The sequence below is a fragment of the Panulirus ornatus genome, chromosome 10, assembly GCF_036320965.1.
Source record: "Panulirus ornatus isolate Po-2019 chromosome 10, ASM3632096v1, whole genome shotgun sequence".
NCBI lineage: Eukaryota > Metazoa > Arthropoda > Malacostraca > Decapoda > Palinuridae > Panulirus > Panulirus ornatus.
The window spans coordinates 60,876,626-60,898,404 of NC_092233.1; the positions used below are offsets into that span (position 1 = coordinate 60,876,626).

General features: G+C 38.3%; 1 protein-coding gene across 1 annotated transcript in view; it reads right to left on the reverse strand.

The window, feature by feature from the left end:
• Window positions 1-7,064: 7,064 nt before the first annotated feature.
• The window catches only part of LOC139750643 (WD repeat-containing protein 76-like), a 38,758-nt gene continuing 24,043 nt past the window's right edge, over window positions 7,065-21,779 (reverse strand). Inside the window, exons 8-13 of the mRNA XM_071665319.1 lie at window positions 20,941-21,045; window positions 17,089-17,207; window positions 16,458-16,561; window positions 13,080-13,151; window positions 12,464-12,582; window positions 7,065-10,346 (exon numbers count right to left, since the gene is read on the reverse strand). Coding sequence (XP_071521420.1) covers window positions 10,200-10,346; window positions 12,464-12,582; window positions 13,080-13,151; window positions 16,458-16,561; window positions 17,089-17,207; window positions 20,941-21,045 — 666 coding nt within the window. The 3' untranslated portion in view covers window positions 7,065-10,199. The remainder of the gene's footprint in view (window positions 10,347-12,463; window positions 12,583-13,079; window positions 13,152-16,457; window positions 16,562-17,088; window positions 17,208-20,940; window positions 21,046-21,779) is intronic.

Sequence of the window (21,779 nt, forward strand, 5' to 3'; positions counted from 1 at the left end):
GTAATACTGTTGGAACTCCTGTTCATTCAAACATACCATTACCTCCTCACCAGTGATAGGAAGGACTACTCCCTCCTCTCCAGTGGTAGAAAGGACTACTACCTACCACCCAAGCCTCTCTCCCCTCTTGGATACAGTACTCATCAGTGTTGTGGTCCCCCACCCCAACCATATCCCGACACAAGTGGACAGACACCAAAACATATCAACCACTTGCTGGCCCAGTGAATAAAGATTTCATTGGACTGAGGTGACCAGTGAAAATGATGTTGAAATCATGTGGGGGAAGTATCATGAAACCTGCAGCCAGGCCTGCCAACTCTTCTTTCCAGCTGATGCTCCCAAGATCACCCACTACATTAAGCAACTTATGCAGCAGTATAATGGAGCATTAAGTTGCAACAATGACTCTTACGAGCACCTTTACAACAAAGTGCAATGCATATTATGAGCTGCAAAGAAGGCCTGTTACCCAAACAAGGTGCAGCATTTAAAGCAGGCCAACACTGGTCATTGGTATGACATTAAAAGAACTAACTGGCTGTGACAAGCAAAGGCTCTGCCCCTTTACTTACAGTCTATAATGAGAAGGCAGCAAACCACTTTGCCAGTATTTGCCTACAATTGCCACAACTTGACATCAGCTTTCCAACCCATTTCCTCCAAACACAGTTGAAGAATATCAAGAAGAAAAGTGCCTTCAGCACCTGAAAACTGAATGCTCGACAACACTCGCAGAACTTCCAGTAAAACTATACGAGGAATTCTCCCACCAGGTGCCATAATTAATGTTTCACTCAACCAACCCAAATGCCCCAGAGCTTGGAAGACAGCATATGTCACTCCATTATCCAAATTCACCATCCCAGAGTCTGGTAATAGCTTATGTCCTGTTGCAATCACTTTAATCCCCAGTTTAATTTGTGAAAGTTTTGTTTGACTAGATCTGGGCTGATATTGCTGATTTAACAGATCCTCAGCAGTTTGGAAACATGAAATTTTCCTCCACCACTTACTGCCTTGTAAGCCTCCTAGACTTCATTTGCTGCAATTGGAGAAGTGCAAGACCTTTTTTACAAAGGCTTTTGACCTGGTAAACTATAACATCATCATTGGTAAAGCCATCAATCTAGGACTACAAGGGTGTCATCTCATGACTGGTGAACTTCCTGACCAGGGGACACTAAACAGTCTGCTGTAGGGGAGCCACATCGACCTCACTCCTCATAACATCAGTTACAGGGCACCAAAATGGGACAGCTCTGCTTCCTCATCCTTATTGGGATACCCTGGACACAAACCATCACTCGAAGTATGTACATGACTCCACCTTTGGCTTCACTATCAACAACAACTCTCCTGATTTCAAGTGTCCTTCAGCACATCATCAACAACCTGTAGGAGTGGATTATAGCTAATGACATCACCATCAACCACACCAAGACTGTGATGTTACACATCAACCTGTTTGCAGAAATCTTGCCCCCTGACATTTCATTAGGCCCTAACATCCTCAGGGTAGTCAGAGACTTCAAACTTCTTTGTGTCATCATAAATTAGTTTAAACAAGAAAAGCCATGCCAACACTATTATCAAATCTTCCTCACACTGCCTATACCATCTGAAATCACTGGGAATCCCACTAATTGAGCTCAGGAGTGTCTATACCATCTTCGTTAAACCCAAGCTCACTTATGCCTCCCCAGGCTGGTTCTCCTCATTGCCATCCAGAGGGACCAGCTAGAAAGAGTTCAGAAAAGGGGATGCAGAATGGTCCTTGGCCCCTCTTACAACACCCACCAAGAGGCCCTCATATCGTTGAACCTGTCCACCCTCTCTGACCAACACTGGCAGCTCTCACGGCAATTTGGCAATAAACTGGTGACACCCCCCACCGATGGCCCTCCCCATGGATTGCCATTTTTCATTGCAGCTGACTTGTTTGTCAGAGCTCATACAGAGATATAAGAACAGTTCTATACCTACCATTGTGAACATTTCAGAACAAGTGCAGAGCTATGCAAATGAACAGCTTAGTTTTGTATTAGGTTATGTGATATGCCTGAGGATTGGCGGAACACTTGCATAGTGCCATTGTAGAAAGGCAAAGGGGACAAAGGTGAGTGCTCAAATTACAGAGGTATAAGTTTGTCGAGTATTCCTGGTAAATTATATGGGAGGGTATTGATTGAGAGGGTGAAGGCATGTACAGAGCATCAGGTTGGGGAAGAGCAGTGTGGTTTCAGAAGTGGTAGAGGATGTGTGGATCAGGTGTTTGCTTTGAGGAATGTATGTGAGAAATACTTAGAAAAGCAAATGGATTTGTATGTAGCATTTATGGATCTGGAGAAGGCATATGATAGAGTTGATAGAGATGCTCTGTGGAAGGTATTAAGAATATATGGTGTGGGAGGCAAGTTGTTAGAAGCAGTGAAAAGTTTCTATCGAGGATGTAAGGCATGTGTACGTGTAGGAAGAGAGGAAAGTGATTGGTTCTCAGTGAATGTAGGTTTGCGGCAGGGGTGTGTGATGTCTCCATGGTTGTTTAATTTGTTTATGGATGAGGTTGTTAGGGAGGTGAATGCAAGAGTTTTGGAAATAGGGGCAAGTATGCAGTCTGTTGTGGATGAGAGAACTTGGGAAGTGAGTCAGTTGTTGTTCGCTGATGATACAGCGCTGGTGGCTGATTCATGTGAGAAACTGCAAGAGCTGGTGACTGAGTTTGGTAAAGTGTATGAAAGAAGAAAGTTGAGAGTAAATGTGATTAAGAGCAAGGTTATTAGGTACAGTAGGGTTGAGGGTCAAGTCAATTGGGAGGTAAGTTTGAATGGAGAAAAACTGGAGGAAGTGAAGTGTTTTAGATATCTGGGAGTGGATTTGGCAGCGGATGGAACCATGGAAGCGGAAGTGAATCATAGGGTGGGGGAGGGGGCGAAAATTCTGGGAGCCTTGAAGAGTGTGTGGAAGTCGAGAACATTATCTCTGAAAGCAAAAATGGGTATGTTTGAAGGAATAGTAGTTCCAACAATGTTGTATGGTTGCGAGGCATGGGCTATGGATAGAATTGTGCGCAGGAGGGTGGATGTGCTGGAAATGAGATGTTTGAGGACAATATGTGGTGTGAGGTGGTTTGATTGAATAAGTAATAATAGGGTAAGAGAGATTTGTGGTAATAAAAAGAGTGAGGTTGAGAGAGCAGAAGAGGGTGTTTTGAAATGGTTTGGTCACATGGAGGGAATGAGTGAGGAAAGATTGACCAAGAGGATATATGTGTCAGAGGTGGAAGGAACGAGGAGAAGTGGGAGACCAAACTGGAGGTGGAAAGATGGAGTGAAAAAGATTTTGAGTGATCGGAGCCTGAACATGCAGGAGGGTGAAAGGCGTGCAAGGAATAGAGTGAATTGGAGCGATGTGGTATACCGGGGTCGACGTGCTATCAATGGATTGAACCAGGGCATGTGAAGCGTCTGGGGTAAACCATGGAAAGTTGTGTGCGGCCTGGATGTGGAAAGGGAGCTGTGGTTTCGGTGCATTATTACATGACAGCTAGAGACTGAGTGTGAATGAATGGGGCCTTTGTTGTCTTTTCCTAGCACTACCTCGCACACATGAGGGGGAGGGGGTTGTTATTTCATGTGTGGCGAGGTGGCAATGGGAATGAATAAAGGCAGACAGTATGAATTATGTACATGTGTATATATGTATATGTCTCTGTGTGTGTGTGTGTATATATATATATATATATATATGTATACGTTGAGATGTATAGGTATGTATATTTGCATGTGTGGACGTGTATGTATATACATGTGTGTGTGGGTGGGTTGGGCCATTCTTTCATCTGTTTCCTTGCGCTACCTCGCTAACGCGGGAGACAGCGACAAAGCAAAATAAAAATATATATAATATAAGATGTCATTTAATTTATTAGTTACTTTTCATCAACGAAGTGCATTATGTATATTTGCCACCCTAGCTATCTAGATGTACCTCACCCATGTGCTTATCCAAAGTGTGTAAATATCCAGCATGCCTTCGTCCCATATTTGTTAACTGTCATGACCTTTCAGTTCTGTAATGTGTGTAATACCTGAACTGTGTATTTCCAGCTGAATGGTGCCTTTATCCAATTAACTGGTCTTTATTTATTTCCTCACCAGTGGTAGAGAAGACCAATGCCTCCTTATCAATGGTAGGGAGGTCCACTACCTCCTCATCAGGGATAAGGGGGACTACTCCCTCCTTATCAAGGCACAGAGGACAACTACCTCCTCACCAGTGGTTAAGAGGACTACTGAAGTGGTCCTTATATCAAGTGTTTGTTATATGCTGTGATTCTTACGTCCAGTGTTTGTAATAATCCACTACCTCCAGTTCCTCTCCATTTAGACTTGCACTAGCACCATCTTGCTTTAACCCCTTCTGCACCATATTGTTTTAGTTCTGTCCACATTTACTTTCAGCTGTGTCCCCTTAACACTCCCAAACTCTGTCTTCAGCTTCTGGGATTATTCTTTTAAGTCTGCCAGCAGAGCTTGTCATTTGCAAACATCAGCTTGTTCACCTCCCATGCTCCCTAACCACAGTATACTGCATTTTATCTCCCATACCACCTGGTCTACAAACTAAAGAGCCATGGTAACGTGATACATTTTCCCACCTTCACCTGGGGCAATTCACCCACCTCCCTCCCTTTTTGCACACAAGCATTACTGTCTGGATAAGAAATCCTCTCTCTATTTCGTCACTTTGTAATTAATTCGTACATCCATGGCATCTTTAACAGCCAATCATGTGCTTTCTAAATTCATAAATGCAACAAATAGATCACTCTCTTTCTCCAAGTATTTTCAAAGAAAATGTCTCGTCCACACACCCTTTACATAGCTCTTTTGAAACCAAAATGTTCCTTCCTAATCAGCTCCTCTATACATGACACCACTCTTTCATAGGCTTATTTGATATACTCAACAGTCTCTTATTTAAAAGTCACTTATAAACTTATTTGCCTTTATACTAGGGCACTATACATGCACTCTGGCAATGAAACTTTGGCCATGTATATTTCAAATAGTGTCATTGTCACCCCGTTTCTTGAGGAACTCTGCTATGATCTCATCTTCATTTCATCTTCAAGTCAGACTTTCGCTACCTCTCTTTCCACCATCTCACTCGCTATGACTCGCTCAGCATGCCATCCGAATCAAAATGCACTATATCCACTTTTCTGTCATGCAACACATTCACTAATCCTTCAAAATACTTGATTCATTTCATTTTTATTTATTTTGTTAACCACCATTCCCCCATCTGCTCTCCTCACTCTTGCCCCCAATTATTCTTGTGTTCTCAATGTTCACTGTCTGTATCTCTCATACCTGTTTCCTTCAGGAACTCCCTCAAGGGGATGGCCACAGCAAGTCTCCATAACTACTGAACTCCAGTTCTGCTTCTTAGCCTTCAGTGCCTTACACCTAACAGGCTACTAGCAGAGGGCCAGTCTAGTGCAGTGTTTGTGAAGGCTCCTACTTGATGTTTGTACAGACTACCACTACCTAATGTTCTTACCAACCACTTCTACCTAATAGTCCTAACTAAATGCTCCTACCTATTACTTCTATCTATTGCTTCTACCATTTTGCCAAAAGGTAGGGCTAGCATATAGCACTCACCACTGGAAATCTAGAGGCACAAAGAATGAGCTTTGCGAGTTAAGTGTTGTGTATGTCAGAGAGAGACATTTTGTATGTTTGTGGACAGAATGCCAGCAGTCCATATGTAGGTGAGGGAGAGAGAAAAGACAGCTACCTGAGTCAGAGGAGTGCAACTTGACAACCAGTTAAGTGCTGGCTCACTATGCAGCTATCACTAACCCTCCTGATACCCAGGCGGGTAGTACTGGTAATACACTTCCCAGTTGTTGGTTGCCTACCAACTACTACTGCTACCGTTCACTTCCTTCTAAAACATGTCTTATTCTCCATGAAGTTGACTAAAACTTCTTTTTTCCCCTTTATCATTTGTCCTCTTTTTCAGCTCATGTTTATTTGTCTTGACCTTCTGCCACTTTATCTTTTGCAGGAAAAGTCACACACTTCTTTCCACAGTTACCATCCACACTTCTTTTTTTTCACTAGCAACTTGATTTGATGATTCCACTTCTTGCTATCCTTTCTCTTGTGTTCCACTTCTTGCTATCCTTTCTCTTGTGTTCACATCCCCTCTTATGAATGCCAGACTTTACTGGTACGCTTAAACAGTGCTTTCCTAAATATCTTCTTTTCCCCAATTTTTATTTATATTCATCCTATGCTATTCTTCAATAAATCCCTCCTGGTATATCAATTTCATCACATCTTTTGCACAAATCTTATTTCTTCAACCCACCATCAAATTTCACCCTTGCCTCCATCAAGAGGTGATCAGGAATTCCACCTGTTGCCCCTCTCATCATATTCACAAGTAATAATCTCTCCTTTGAAGTTCTGTCAGTTAGCAAACACTCAGTAAGACTCACTGATCTATCCCATTCACCCACATATACTTGCATATGCACCTTTTAGGCCAAGTATTCCCAATCATCATTCCTCTCACGGTACACAATGAGCGTTTCCCATTTACTTTCCTATTCTCTAATTATACCCTCGACTGCCATATTGCCCATGTTTGCGTACAGAACCCCTTGCATCAAAACTGTAAAAGCACACACTCACCTCCTACTAAAATGCTATGCATACTGTCACCTCTGATGTAATCCACAGTAATTTGAAATTCTCGCAGAATGTTACAAATGTTACATGATGACTTAATTTTTTTAAAAGTTATTTTTCAGTAAGCAAAGCATCATAAATTTATAGTTACCTCTATTAAGACTACCACCCAATACTGGGAAGTGCCTTTAATGGAAATCTGTTTGTAACAATGAGTTGGAACACTTGCAACAAGAATGCTTTGCGAAACTCTAGGAATATTAGTGACACATTTGTAGATAAATAGTTTGTTGCCTTTCAAATCAAGAGAGAATGGTTTTATGTTCTCAACAGGAAGTAATAATGAATGCTTAATTCTAAGAAAACTAGATTATTTATATTTTTAGCTAAATAATACTGCAAAATACATAAAATTTACAAAACTTTTTTTTTATCCAAGTCAGCATGCTTTTAAAACACAAACAACAATGGCACAACACAGGACTTGAAACTTATGAAATATACATTACAGGACACAAGTACCAAGCACGAACTTTCACAATGTAAAAATATATTTATGAAGGTTGTACAGTGTTCTCTTGCTTTCCATGGTGTATAAAAAAGTTTAAAATAAGGTATGCTATTTCACCAACCATGGCAGAGTTTTGAGAGTGATTTTTCTGCCTGTTGGATGAGCATTGTGGCAGTCACAGGATACTTCTAGTCCAGTTCAGCAGGATTCAACATGATGGCATGGCAATGCAAAAGTGTGTTAACTGCATCACCTGAGCCTTGTTGTCTGGATTCTTTACTGCAACTCTTGCAGTGTTAGGTACTACACAAGTAATCTTGATGCAGTGCAAACTTTTAATTTAAATCCTTTGCTATTTACTGCCTTTTCATAAGGATTCAAGTGTAAAGCTACTGATGCCATCCCAAAGTGGCCAAGGAAAATGACATTGTGAGGGCAAAAAGTGGACTTGCTTGATTGCCTTGTAATTTGTGAAAATGCATCATTTGTTAGTCAACAGTGTGAATGAACAATATGGAAAAATGACTGATAATGGCTACTGTTGCACCAGGCCCACTAGAGTTTGTAGATTATGTATATGGCACATGATTCATTTGCAGAAAAAGCCCTCTTTCACAATTAAACATCATACATGCTTATTTTCAATCCTGAAGTGTTCATTATAGGATTTACTAAGGGTATTTTCTCAAGGGTCACTTTCCCTAACCTTCTATATCCCAAAAAACTTGTGATTTGCCGATGGCAATTTTGCAAACCACACTTTTCCAGGAACATAACTAGCATGGTTGCCATAGGACCTCTGTACATCCATCTGTTCTATATAAAGAAATAACTCCATCCTCACACATGCAACTCTGCATAAGACATCATGACAATACAAACAGAATTTTGCAAAATATTCACAAAACTAGTTATCAAATTTTTTCATGTCTCAATCCAAGTCAGCATATGGATATGAGGAAATAAATTAACAAAGGACTTAAGTTGCAAGTTATATAAAATAAACATTACTGATAAAAATAGCAGGCATATAATATGCCAACTAATGTACAGGTTGAATCCCTCTAATCTGGTGCTTTGTGGTCTGGCACATTTTGAGTCTGTTGCCATTAGAAACCCATCTAATCTGGTGCTTTGTGGTCTGGCACATTTTGAATCTGTCACCATTAGTCATTAGTTTGTGGATCTGCCACTAGGGTGGTGTTAGCAGCACTAAGGTGCCAAAATCCCTTACACTGCAGCTGAGCTTAGTAAAGAGTCCTGTCAATTTTCTTCCATTCAGCTGTATTTTAGCCCTTCAGGACTGTCATCTGAGAGACCAAGATGTGTATGCTGATACTAATAAGCATACATCACATTATCTATGCTTGAAAAGGTGGTTACTGAAAAAATTAGATAAACTTCTGTAAAGACTGTGTGAATACTATAAGATGGGATTGTCAACTGTGTATGACTTTGGGGTCAACTTCCGTCTTCCAGCATTTTCTGTGGTTCAGCTATGGCCAGGTCCCAAGGTTGCCTGTGGGGTGGGGTAGTGCTGGGAATGGATGACGCAAGCATGAATATGTACATGTGTATATGTTATGTATGTATATGAGCATTTATGGATATATGTGTATAAGTGAATGGACCGTTCTTTGCCCGTTTCCTGTTGCTACCTCGCTGACGCAGGAAACAGCGATCAATTATAATACATTTATTACTAAATTCATTATACTTGATTGCCGTTTCCCATGTCAGCGAGGTAATGCCAGGAAACAGACGAAGAACAACCCATCCATTCATATACACACACTATATATATATATATATATATATATATATATTTCTTTTTCTTTCTTTGAAACTATTCGCCATTTCCCGCGTTAGCAAGGTAGCGTTAAGAACAGAGAACTGGGCCTTTAAGGGAATATCCTCACCTGGCCCCCTTCTCTATTCCTTCTTTTGGAAAATTAAAAAAAATAATGAGAGGGGAGGATTTCCAGCCCCCCGCTCCCTCCCCTTTTAGTCGCCTTCTACGACACGCAGGGAATACGTGGGAAGTATATATATATATATATATATATATATATATATATATACACACAAACACCCACACACGTACATATACATTATCAACATATACATACACAGACATATATACACTTGTACATTTTCATATTTGCTCGCCCTCATCCATTCCTGGTGCCAACACACCCCAAAGAAAACAGCATCGCCACCCCCTGCTTTAGTGCAGCAGCGCCAGGAAAACAGACAAAAAAGGCCACATTCATTCGCACTCAGTCTCTAGCTGTCATGTGTAATGCACCAAAACCACAACTACCTATCCACATCCAAGCCCCACAGACTAAAATTAAAAGGTGTGTAAATACATGAGATGTTGAAAATAATGTTTTTCATCTATAAATATTCAAATTGGAAACAAATATTATAACTGTAAATAAAATTTTTCAAGAATGAATCACACCGAGATAAAAATTGTCAATAGCACAATAACAACACTAAATTGTTATCTTAATGAAAATCATATGATGCCTGATTTCTTGGCTGCTAGTTTGTCATAAAATGCTGTCAGTACACATGCAACAATAGTTTTATATTACCAGTGAATATATCACCATGTGCTTCACAATTTATTTGTCAATTGTGTTTTTATTTCCTTTCTATTATCTAATTACTATTATTAATCATGTTACCATTTCCACTGAATGGATCACATGCACAGAGGCAGGCATCTTTTCCAGAATTTTTTTTTGTTTGGGGGCTTAAACCCAGCTGGCTTCCTATGGCTTGGAATGCCCAATTCCCTGAGGTAGATGCATTATTCTAAAACTTTAGAATTTATCCAATCAGCTACAATACATGTTTTTTTTTTGCATTACATCTGTTTCATGTGGAACATCTAAAATGTCTAACTCTACTGTTCATAATATTTTTCAGGCCAAAGCAACTTTACACTTAACTTACACTACAGTGAGTTATTTAAAGACATGAGCCTTTCCTGAGGAATTGGTACCAACCAGGATTGCTCTGGTAGGGTGCATGGCAGTGATGCTGGATACTGATGCAAAGGATTCGCCCGTAAACTCATGTTGTAGTTGTCCATCAGCTCCCCAAACCTGAATCTAAAAGAACAGACCATTTAGTTAACTGATCTTGTACTTGATTCACAAGGAATCAGGAAGACTGATAAAACAAATTTCCCAAAGTAATACAACTATCACAGTAAGGATTACTTACAGTTAAATGAAATATTTACTTCATCTAACACTTACTAACATGGGAATAAAAAAGTTGTATACACAAATACAGATAAGTACCAAAAGTACTAGCATTCAATCAATTCTGAGTTTATTCAGCCAGGGAACCTTGAAAACCTATCTTCCTTTGACTCATATGTCATTTCCATTTGCCTGAAATCAATGCAGATCTGTTATCCATAAAGCAAGGAACTTTTTAACCAGAAGGAAGTATGCTGCCTTCTCTTCTCTTTCCAATTAGATGCATTTCTGGTCTTCAGCCAAAAATATCTCAACTGTTGATTTATCCCTCCTTCCTTCTTTCTGTGTTAGACTAACAATATTACTGTTTCTCCTAGTGACAAACCAATCCTTCACCTCTTTAATTCCAATTTAGATAAAATCCTTTTACATTTATTTTTCACTTACTAATTTCATCACCATCATCGAATCACTTTATGTGTAGAGGCAAGATATATAGACTAACCAGCACTTTTTGTTATAAATGACTGTGCCACATAAACATGTTCCTAAGCTCCCTTACCTGTTTCATATTTACCAAAAATCCATATTTTAATCTCATTGCCTTGACTTTAATTGTAAAAAAGTTTTTGTGTTTTTAATTCTCATTTCCTTAAAAAATCTTGAATTCTAGTTATACTTCCTAATACCCAGCATGGATTCTGCATGGCAATATCTCTAGGTAAGTCAATTGGGAGGTAAGTTTGAATGGAGAAAAACTGGAGGAAGTAAAGTGTTTTAGACATCTGGGAGTGGATCTGGCAGCGGATGGAACCATGGAAGCAGAAGTGGATCATAGGGTGGGGGAGGGGGCAAAAATCCTGGGAGCCTTGAAGAATGTGTGGAAGTCGAGAACATTATCTCGGAAAGCAAAAATGGGTATGTTTGAAGGAATAGTGGTTCCAACAATGTTGTATGGTTGCGAGGCGTAGGCTATGGATAGAGTTGTGCGCAGGAGGATGGATGTGCTGGAAATGAGGTGTTTGAGGACAATGTGTGGTGTGAGGTGGTTTGATCGAGTAAGTAACATAAGGGTAAGAGAGATGTGTGGAAATAAAAAGAGCGTGGTTGAGAGAGCAGAAGAGGGTGTTTTGAAATGGTTTGGGCACATGGAGAGAATGAGTGAGGAAAGATTGACCAAGAGGATATATGTGTCGGAGGTGGATGGAACGAGGAGAAGTGGGAGACCAAATTGGAGGTGGAAAGATGGAGTGAAAAAGATTTTGTGTGATCGGGGCCTGAACATGCAGGAGGGTGAAAGGAGGGCAAGGAATAGAGTGAATTGGATCGATGTGGTATACCAGGGCTGACGTGCTGTCAGTGGATTGAATCAGGGCATGTGAAGCGTCTGGGGTAAACCATGGAAAGCTGTGTAGGTATGTATATTTGCGTGTGTGGACATATGTATATACATGTGTATGGGGGTGGGTTGGGCCATTTCTTTCGTCTGTTTCCTTGCGCTACCTCGCAAACGCGGGAGACAGCGAAAAAAAAAAAATACAATTTCCTGTCTAAAAGCTCCCTTCTGATTCTCTTCCCTCTCTATCATGTCTCTAGTTATCTCTCGTCAACCTATTTTTGTAACTGTTGACAGATCAACCTCTTTTCCAATCCATAGCAGTTTATCAGTGTTCTGTCCTGTCTCCTATCTTAATCTTCTTCCATCTTGTTATCAACACCTTTTTTTTCTGTCCACATCTTATTTTAATTACACTGTCTCAAATATAGCAAATATAAGAGTGTGTTAACATTCATATAACTGTCTGATGGAAAATCTAACTATATGTTGCGAATTCCTTATTTGAGATTGGAATGATTTCTCGCATTCCACATCATATTTACTTTTATCTACTTATATAGGACTAGACACAAAGTTAATAAAGAGGCATAATGGAGAAATGTCTCTTTACATTTCCTTTCTTAGTAAAATTTGCACCAACAAAAGACAATGTACACAACCACAAGAATTCAGATACCCTTACCCTTCGTGGCTGCTTCAATGAGCCCACTACTACTAAGTCTTCACGTCTGGGCACATAGCGAGCTTTGAATGTTGTCAACCATCTCCCTGTCTGGGTGCAGTGACTGATTTTTTGTGTAACTGAAAACAATTAAGATGATTAAGCAACTACTGAATCAAATCAAATTATAAACTACACATAACACAGTGCTCAGAACAATTATTGGCTACTTAGCAATCCACACAATATTTACAATGAAAACTCAAAATCATTCCAAAACATTATACAATGTAAGTGAATGTAACCTACTTAGTTACAATGGCCTATCTGGTAGATAACATGTTTTCCTAAGCAAGGAATAGTTAAATTTTAATTCTTAAAAGCATAATTAATTGTTTTATGTGCACCATATCATAAATACAAAATATGAAAAATTATTTTTGGGATCAATATGTCGTCAGTAAGATGATTCAGGGTAAACAGGATATAAAATTAAGATGTGGAGTACTCTGTTGATTATAATCTCTGCTTTCAGTACATTATACATGACAGGTACAAATGGATATGTGAAAGTGAGGCCATTTTTCATTTGTTTCTGATGCTACCTTGTTAAAAACAGAGGCCATAAAAAACTTACCTTTCAAGTCAACTAGGTTAAAGGATATGAATCTCAAGTAGTTATCCATACATGTAGAGATCATTGATTTCCCTGCAACAAAAAGGAGTATTGTCAACAAAATAAAGTTGTAAAAATACAAGACACCATCCATGCCTCACAGAAATAAAGGTCACTAAATTGGATTTATAATTGCCAATAAAGCAGTTACTTACCTACCCACCTTCAAATCAAGTCTTCTATGAAGCCTAAGCTGCGCAGTTTCCATGTGGCAGCACAGAGAACTCATACTTCCTTCTGTAAGGGTCATATGTGAAAAAATTCATGGTCTAAATTTGGGCAAGTATGCAGTCTGTTATGATGAGAGGGCCTCGGAAATGAGTCAGTTGTTGTTTGCCACTGATACAGCTCTGGTGGCTGATTTGAGTGAGAAACTGCAGAGGTTGGTGACTGAGTTTGGAAGTGTGTGAAAGGAGAAAGTTGCGAGTAAATGTGAGGAAGAGCAAGGTTATTGGGTTCAGTAGAGTTGAGGGACAAGTTAGTTGGGATGTAAGTTTAAATCGAGAAAAATTGGAGGAAGTGAAGTGTTTTAGATATCTGGGAGTGGACTAAGCAGCAAATGGAACCATGGCAACAGAAGTGAGTCACAGGGTGAGGGAGGGGGGTAAAGGTTCTGGGAGCGATGGAGAATGTGTAAAAGGAGAGAACATTATCTGAGAGAGCAAAATATGGGTATGTTTGAAGGAACAGTAGTTCCAACAATTTTATATCACTGTGAAGCATGGGCTATAGATAGGGTTGTAAAGAGGAGGTTGGATGTGTTGGAAATGAGATGTTTGAGGACAATATATTGTGTGAGACGGTTTGATCAAGTAATGAAAGGGTAAGAGAGATGTGTGGAAATAAAAAGAGCGTGGTTGAGAGAGCAGAAGAGGGTGTTTTGAAATGGTTTGGGCACATGGAGAGAATGAGTGAGGAAAGATTGACCAAGAGGATATATGTGTCGGAGGTGGAGGGAACGAGGAGAAGTGGGAGACCAAATTGGAGGTGGAAAGATGGAGTGAAAAAGATTTTGTGTGATCGGGGCCTGAACATGCAAGAGGGTGAAAGGAGGGCAAGGAATAGAGTGAATTGGATCGATGTGGTATACCGGGGTTGACGTGCTGTCAGTGGATTGAATCAGGGCATGTGAAGCGTCTGGGGTAAACCATGGAAAGCTGTGTAGGTATGTATATTTGCATGTGTGGACGTATGTATATACATGTGTATGGGGGTGGGTTGGGCCATTTCTTTCGTCTGTTTCCTTGCGCTACCTCGCAAACACGGGAGACAGCGGCAAAAAAAAAAAAAAAAAAAAAAAAAAATAATATATATATTATTTATTATTTTTTATTATACTTTGTCTGTGTATATATAAGTGTATATATAAGTGTACATTAAGATGTATAGGTATGTATATTTGTGTGTGTGGATGTGTATGTATATACATGTGTATGGGGGTGGGTTGGGCCATTTCTTTCGTCTGTTTCCTTGCGCTACCTCGCAAACGCGGGAGACAGCGACAAAGCTTATAATAAAAAAAAAAAAAAATGTATATATACATTATCCCTGGGGATAGGGGATTAAGAATACTTCCCACGTATTCCCTGCGTGTCGTAGAAGGCGACTAAAAGGGGAGGGAGCAGGGGGCTGGAAATCCTCCCCCTCTCGTTTTTTTGAATTTTCCAAAAGGAGGAAGAGGGGGCCAGGTGAGGATATCCCAAAAAGGCCCAGTCCTCTGTTCTTAACGCTACCTCGCTAACGCGGGAAATGGTGAATAGTTTAAAAGAAAGAAAAAGTATATATATATATATATATATATATATATATATATATATATATATATATATATATATATATATATATGCGTATATGAGTGGATGGGCCATTCTTTGTCTGTTTCCTGGCACTACCTTGCTGATGCAGGAGACGGCGATCAAGTATAATAAATAAATAAAAATAACATTCTGAAACAATAAAAAGAAGGGTAAAAACTTACATTGCCTGTACCATCTGAGATGTACACAAGCTCCCCCATCATTCAGAAGCATAAGGAAAATTCATTTGTATCTCGGTCTTCAGTTTAACCATCGGTATGACATTTACACGGTAAGATCAGCCGGTGAGTGCCCATACCTTACTGAAGCCTGGTTATTCTCTCTGAGAGACCTCAGGAAATCATATGCTTTTGACTTCACATGATGAATGCTTTTGACAGGACACTGCATCAAGATTTGATCTCTGAGCTCCCATCTCCTGGCTTTACTTTATTACTCGGTTCTCTAATATCTAACTTCTTCTCTAGCCTATGTTAGTGCTGATGGGTCAACCTCTCTCTTTACTAATCAAAATGGTTTCCCTCAGGGTTCTTTCCTGTCTCCTCACTTTACCTCCTTTAATCATCAATTTCCTTTCAACAAATAATTAGATGCATTCATATGATGACAAAATAGCTAAAATCGTGTTTCTTTCAAATATACAACTTCTTCAATGTCTTTACACAAGAGGACAGGGATCCTCGGTGGGGTATATGCAACTTGAGTTTAATGTCCTAAAAGCCGATTCACTTTCTTTTCTCCTACAATCTTCAGAGCTTTCCCATCATTGATGGCTCTGTAATACCACTATGCAACACAATAACATACTTGGTATCACCATAATAGCAAATCTAATCGAAATCTTATATTACACAAACAACTAATTCTGACTGTTAGACTTTACTCTGAAAGTAAAAGAGAGGACAGTTTTATTCTTGTATGGAGTGGTGCTATCACATCTGGGAAGGTTTTAGTTTTACATCTATATCAAAATTTCAAACACGCCACTGGCACAGAATACAGTGTGGCCACTGGCAACTCAAATTTGGGCCACTGTGATGTCTGCTTCTTTCCCTAGAATGCTAAGCTTTGGAAGACTTTACACTACCAGCTTCCCCCCCCCCCATTTAATCAAAAGGCAGGTTTTCCGCTATTCTTCCATATTTCTCATTGCTTCCCTGTATCTTTGCTCCCCCCACCATCCTGTATTTCACAGTCTTTTATTGATGAGAACATATCACCTATGACTATAATCTTCAACATAAAATATAAACACAGTAAGCAATGTCAATACAGACAAAGAATAATTAACAAAGCAGTGATCTTAACTCATCTGCAGAACTAAAAGCTTTGTAACTCATAACTCAGTGATTTCTGAACTTTCAATACAAATAAGATGACTGCAGAGATAATCATTTTTCTGACTGACTAATGCCTAAAGGATGACTGGGAAACAAAATAAAGAATATATATATATATATATATATATATATATATATATATATATATATATATATATATATATATATATCATAAAGCATACCTGTTACTGGAGAAAATTCTAGCCCAGAAATACTCTTTGAATGACGGCAGAATGTGAGTGGGTCATTTGTTTTATGCTTTCTGATATCCCACAAGCAAACATGTCTGGAAAAAGATGAGTACTTTGCATTTTTCTAATTCACAGTTAAATACATAATATGAGCCGAGATTTGGTAACTAAAGTCTTCCAACAGACTTTTTTTTGTATCTAAATACTGAAAATTTTGTTTGATTCTGTGCTGAAAAAATTTTTCCCACAAATGCAAGTAGAAGGTAGGAACACTGGGCAGGAGTATTAGGTAGAAATAGTCAGTAGGAAAATTAGGTAGGAGACTGCAAACACTGCCCTTTGCCAGTGGCCTATTAAGGGTGCGGCTTTAAGGGCTAAGAAGCAGCACTGGAGGTCACTAGTTATGGGGATTCTACTGCCATGGCCATCCCCTTGAGAGACTTCCAACAGGGATCAGGCATTAAAGATAGATAGATAGCAGTATGACAAGAGAGGGAAGATATGAAGTAGATTCACAGGTCTTTGTACTGCTGTACATAAATATCAATGTAAAATAGATGTTATGATTTATCTTACTCTTACAAGAGAGAAAAAGGACATTTAGGGGCATGGCAATACTAACCCACAAGATGAGGCTGTAGCAAAATACTGGGTACGAGTTGGATGCACAGTCACAACCTTAATATTCGAATTCTGTACCTTATATTCTTTGGGATTCTTTTCATCTGCTCGTGTGTCAACCTGCAAAAGTTAATGCAATGCACTAATGAAGCAAATTGGACTCTTTAAGTTACTTATGGAAACAACTGTATGTAAAATTTTACTATTTTTCATTGCAAAGAAGTGAAAAGCTCTTTCCTCTATCTAAGAGAAAATCAAAATGCAAAATCCTCCAATATGTTTCAACTGCTGTTCTTAGGCACACAATGTCAGAGAGTGCAGAGATGACCACTTTCTAAAAGGACTGCAGATGACACAATATGTACAATCATGCTTTGAAAATTGATAACAGCGACATGATATTAACATATACATAATCCCTAATTCAAGTAGGTCTAAAATATCCCATTTATTGACTAGAAAGGACCAATTAAAAGTGATTCCCCTGTGCTTAGCAGAAGCTGAGAAATGGCATGTGTTGTTCTTTCTAACACGATACTAAGTTAATGGCACAGACTTAAGTATTGTTCTGCCCTTGTTGTAGAAGGAGTAAAGGCATTCCAGACCTGTTGACTCCTCCTTACAATTTTTCAATGGGTGAAAGGATTAACAATCACTGTTATTTACCATAAAAGGTCTGAACAGATCTTTGAATTTTTCACTGGAAAGGGAAATGCAGAGAAGAGTGTGGTCTGGAGCTCTAAATGGCCTTCCTTGTAGAAAGGACATGGCCTGTCTTCTCCATTCATCCCAATCTCACAAAGTTTAATGCAGATTCTCCACATGTAACAAATACCATATAAACTTGTCTATAAGTTTACCTCATTTATAGGTTGACCCTTGATTTTGGCAAAGGAATCATTAATGTATGATATGCCTCAGGTATAGGTCAACCCAAGATTTTGCAGGCAATAGAACAGAAAAACAAATTAGGGTAATAAAGCACTATATATCTAATTTTTTTTCATATAATAAAAACTCATTTCAGAAAATCCTTACTAAAAATCACTCTACATCCTACAAACTGAGGTTTGCAAAAGTATTGTATATTTCCATTCAAGACAATTAAGACAGAATATCATTGCAATATAACGGTATTTTTAACGAAAAATAATTTGAAAAGCGATTAGTAACATTTTCTGAACAACGAAAGAAAGCGAAGGTTGACAGTTTTCATGATTTTATCTTACTTTCCACTGTAATACATACACCATTTCAGCAAAAACATCACATTTCCATGAATGTATTATATCAAGCACAGTATGAAAAGAATACCATTGTGATATAACAGTATTTTAACTGAAAACTATAAAAAACAAGTAATATCTCTTGAACAATAAAAGGTTAGGTAAAGTCTTCTGTATTCATGTATTTTATCCTATTTTACATTGAAATACATCACATTTCAGCAAAATTACTATTCATTTCTGAGAATATATTCATTCAGGCACAATTAAAGTAAAATATACTTGTGATGTAAAAGCTTTTTAACTAAAAATGATTTGAAAAACATGTACCGTCTAGCTGATATGGCAATGCCCTGGTTGTGGAGGCTTTGCCTTTGCATCACCCCTTACGATTCCTAAGCAGCCTTTAATCTTACCGTACGTTCAAACTGTCTTTATTCTCTTATCATCTTGCTTCTTATTTTCCAGATATATGACAAATCTGTGTATAATACAATGGTACAGTACTTTTAATTTACAAGTACTCATTTTCAAAAGTACATAAGACACCAAGTCAATACCAGTACCAGTAGTTGCGTGACTCTCCCACAAAAAAAGACCAAACAGCTGGTGCTCTCTTCCTCAGCTTACCAAAAACAGCCCAACAGCATCTTTCTTGTTTATTCTCTTTTAGTTTCTCAAATTTACTGGTATTTTCTACTTCATACTGCCTACAACAGATAAACTAAAGTGACTGAGGTTAGAGACACTTATAAATTTGCTTACTGGTAGGATGCCATTAGAACCAGCTTACCCTACCAACAGTGTTTCAAGTCAGGCAATGTACAGCTTTTCATTACTAAATGGTACATATTTAATGTTTCCATTGTTTACTGGCAGTAACTGGTTAATATTTTTCATGTCTGAAGTTAAAAGATGCTCCTCACACTTCCCTTCATGCATGGATTTCAACCTAACGAAACTAATACCCATGCACAGGCCAGCCCCCTAATTTGGTTTTAAAAACTAGAACTACACAAGAGTATATAAGTATATATTTGAGGTCTAGGTTCACTGCACTACCAGATCTAACTTGTCAATGTTTGTTTAAACTGGGTGGTAAAACAGATATATCAGCAGAGACTTTCTTGAGTAAATAAGAAGGAAAAGCCTTTATATAGCAACTAAAAATTTTTCTCCAATCCCAAACCAACTTTTCTTTGCTCAGGGACTTGTTCAAGCAATCTAAAGGTTTACATCTGCAGATACATTCTGGTTCCCAACATTACAGGGATATTAAGTAAATCCTCCAGGAAAAATTCCATTCTGGCAGCTTAAAAAGGTGTTTCTCTTAATCTCCAAAGGCAAAATTGATAAATTTAGTTATCTGAGACAACATCTAGGAAAACTGGGATCAAATGACAAATCTCTGTGAAATCTTGTCTAGTATCGCCCTAATATTTCCTAACTTAAAGCTATGGAAGCAAAATGTTTGAGAGCAACTGAAACTAAGCTATCCAAGTACTGGGATCAAACTTATGAAGAAATAAGTTCAAGTTACTCAAAGTGGCTAGATGAAAATACCACCCATTTTGCCAAAATACCAAAGCATCTACATCCCCCTCTAATGAATTATACTCTTTAACATCATTAGTATGCATCATCTGCAAATGTACCAACATATGATCTTATTTCCTTTGATGGGTCATTAACATAAACCAAGACCAACACAGTTCCTAAGACTAAATATTGTGGCACTCCACCAGTGACTTCTTTTAATGATAAACAGCACCCTTAATTATAATTAAGAATAATAATTATCATTCTCATCACTCTTACTTTAATATCTCTTGCTTCATCTATATCAAATGTTTTAGCAAAATTCAAGTAAATGTAATACAGCCATTTCTCTCTCCCTTGTATCATTTTGAAGGCTTTCAAAGAAATCCATCATACTCCCTACCTTCTCATGTCTTTCCCAATAGCTATGCCCCAGCACATTCTAAAAGACAGGCTTTAAACTTCGAAAATTCAAATAATTTCCCTTAATTTCTAAATTTTTTCCTTTCATAATCCTCTATGTACATCAATTATGGCCAAGCCTTGATGTGGACTTTTGTCCGTGATTGAAGCCTCCAATGAAGAAAAAAATCTTCCACCACATACAAACTGCCAATCTTTCAAAAATTTGATAATTTTTCCTTATATCTTATATTCTATGCAAGATAATAATATTGGTCAGTTTCTAGGATCATCCAAATCTAGTTATATAAGCTAATGCTTATTTTACAAGAAGGGTACATGGCATACAGGGGGGTGACATGTTGTTAATGTGCTGAACCAGGGCATATGAAGTGGTAAAGAAAAACAATAGAGATGTTTGTGGTATCTGGCTATGGATAGAGGGGTTCCGGTTTCAGTGTATTATACATGACACCTAAAGAGGGGATAGATGAACAAATGAGGCCATTCTTCATCTGTTCCTGGTACTACCTTGCTACATGGGAAATGGTAACTCTAGTATAAAAAAATTACAGCTAAATCCAAATAAAAAACTTCACAATTTTTCAAGAATCATTCAGAATGTGTACCTGCCACATAATGACTTACTAAAATTCACTTCATGATAAAGTTCAAACAATACTCACATGGATGACTTTACCATGGTTTGTTCCTACAAGTATGCTGTTTTTATCCAAATGGGCATGCCACAGGTACATATTGTGAAAGTCTTCCTTACTGTAGCAATGTACCTGTTGATGTGAAATACAATGTATGTAAAACACAAAGACATCTGCAACAGAAAATTTCAATTTAAAGTAATACCATTAGAAATTAAAACGTTTCATATGACAAACCACACTACTACCCATACAAAACTTTAAGCTTCAACTGACTTATCCATTATCTATCATTTTCAAATGCATTCCAATTTGCATTGGGGTAGGTCAGTTCCATATACCAACTTTTTGTAGGAATTAACTTTACATTACTGGTGATGTTATTTCACGCTCATAGGCTGGCATAAGTGCAAAAGATGCCTAATTCTATGGGTTATTACTTGCCATCCTAGTTTACAATAAGAAAATGTTTATAATAGTAACAGAAATTAGCATAAGATACAAAATCTGAACGCAACACCTAAACTAGTATACTAAACATCATACAGTAAGAGAAAATCCCCACCTGACAACCACATACTCCTCATGCATATTGAACCTCTTAGATTTCTAAAAGAGAGTGAGCTAAGTATTGGACAAAATAGAAGGCTGACTGGCCTGTATGTATCTAGGGTGCCAGAAAGCATCTGATATTGTACTGCATGGGAGGCTTCTAGCAGGAAATCAGCAATATCAATCTGTGTTTGAGAAAGATTTTGGAGTCCACGACATCCCTACCCTGTTGCCAAAGTCCAATATTAGAGTATATATATGGACAATAAGGACAATTAGTGGTGTGAGGTGGTTTGATTGAGTAAGTAATGTAA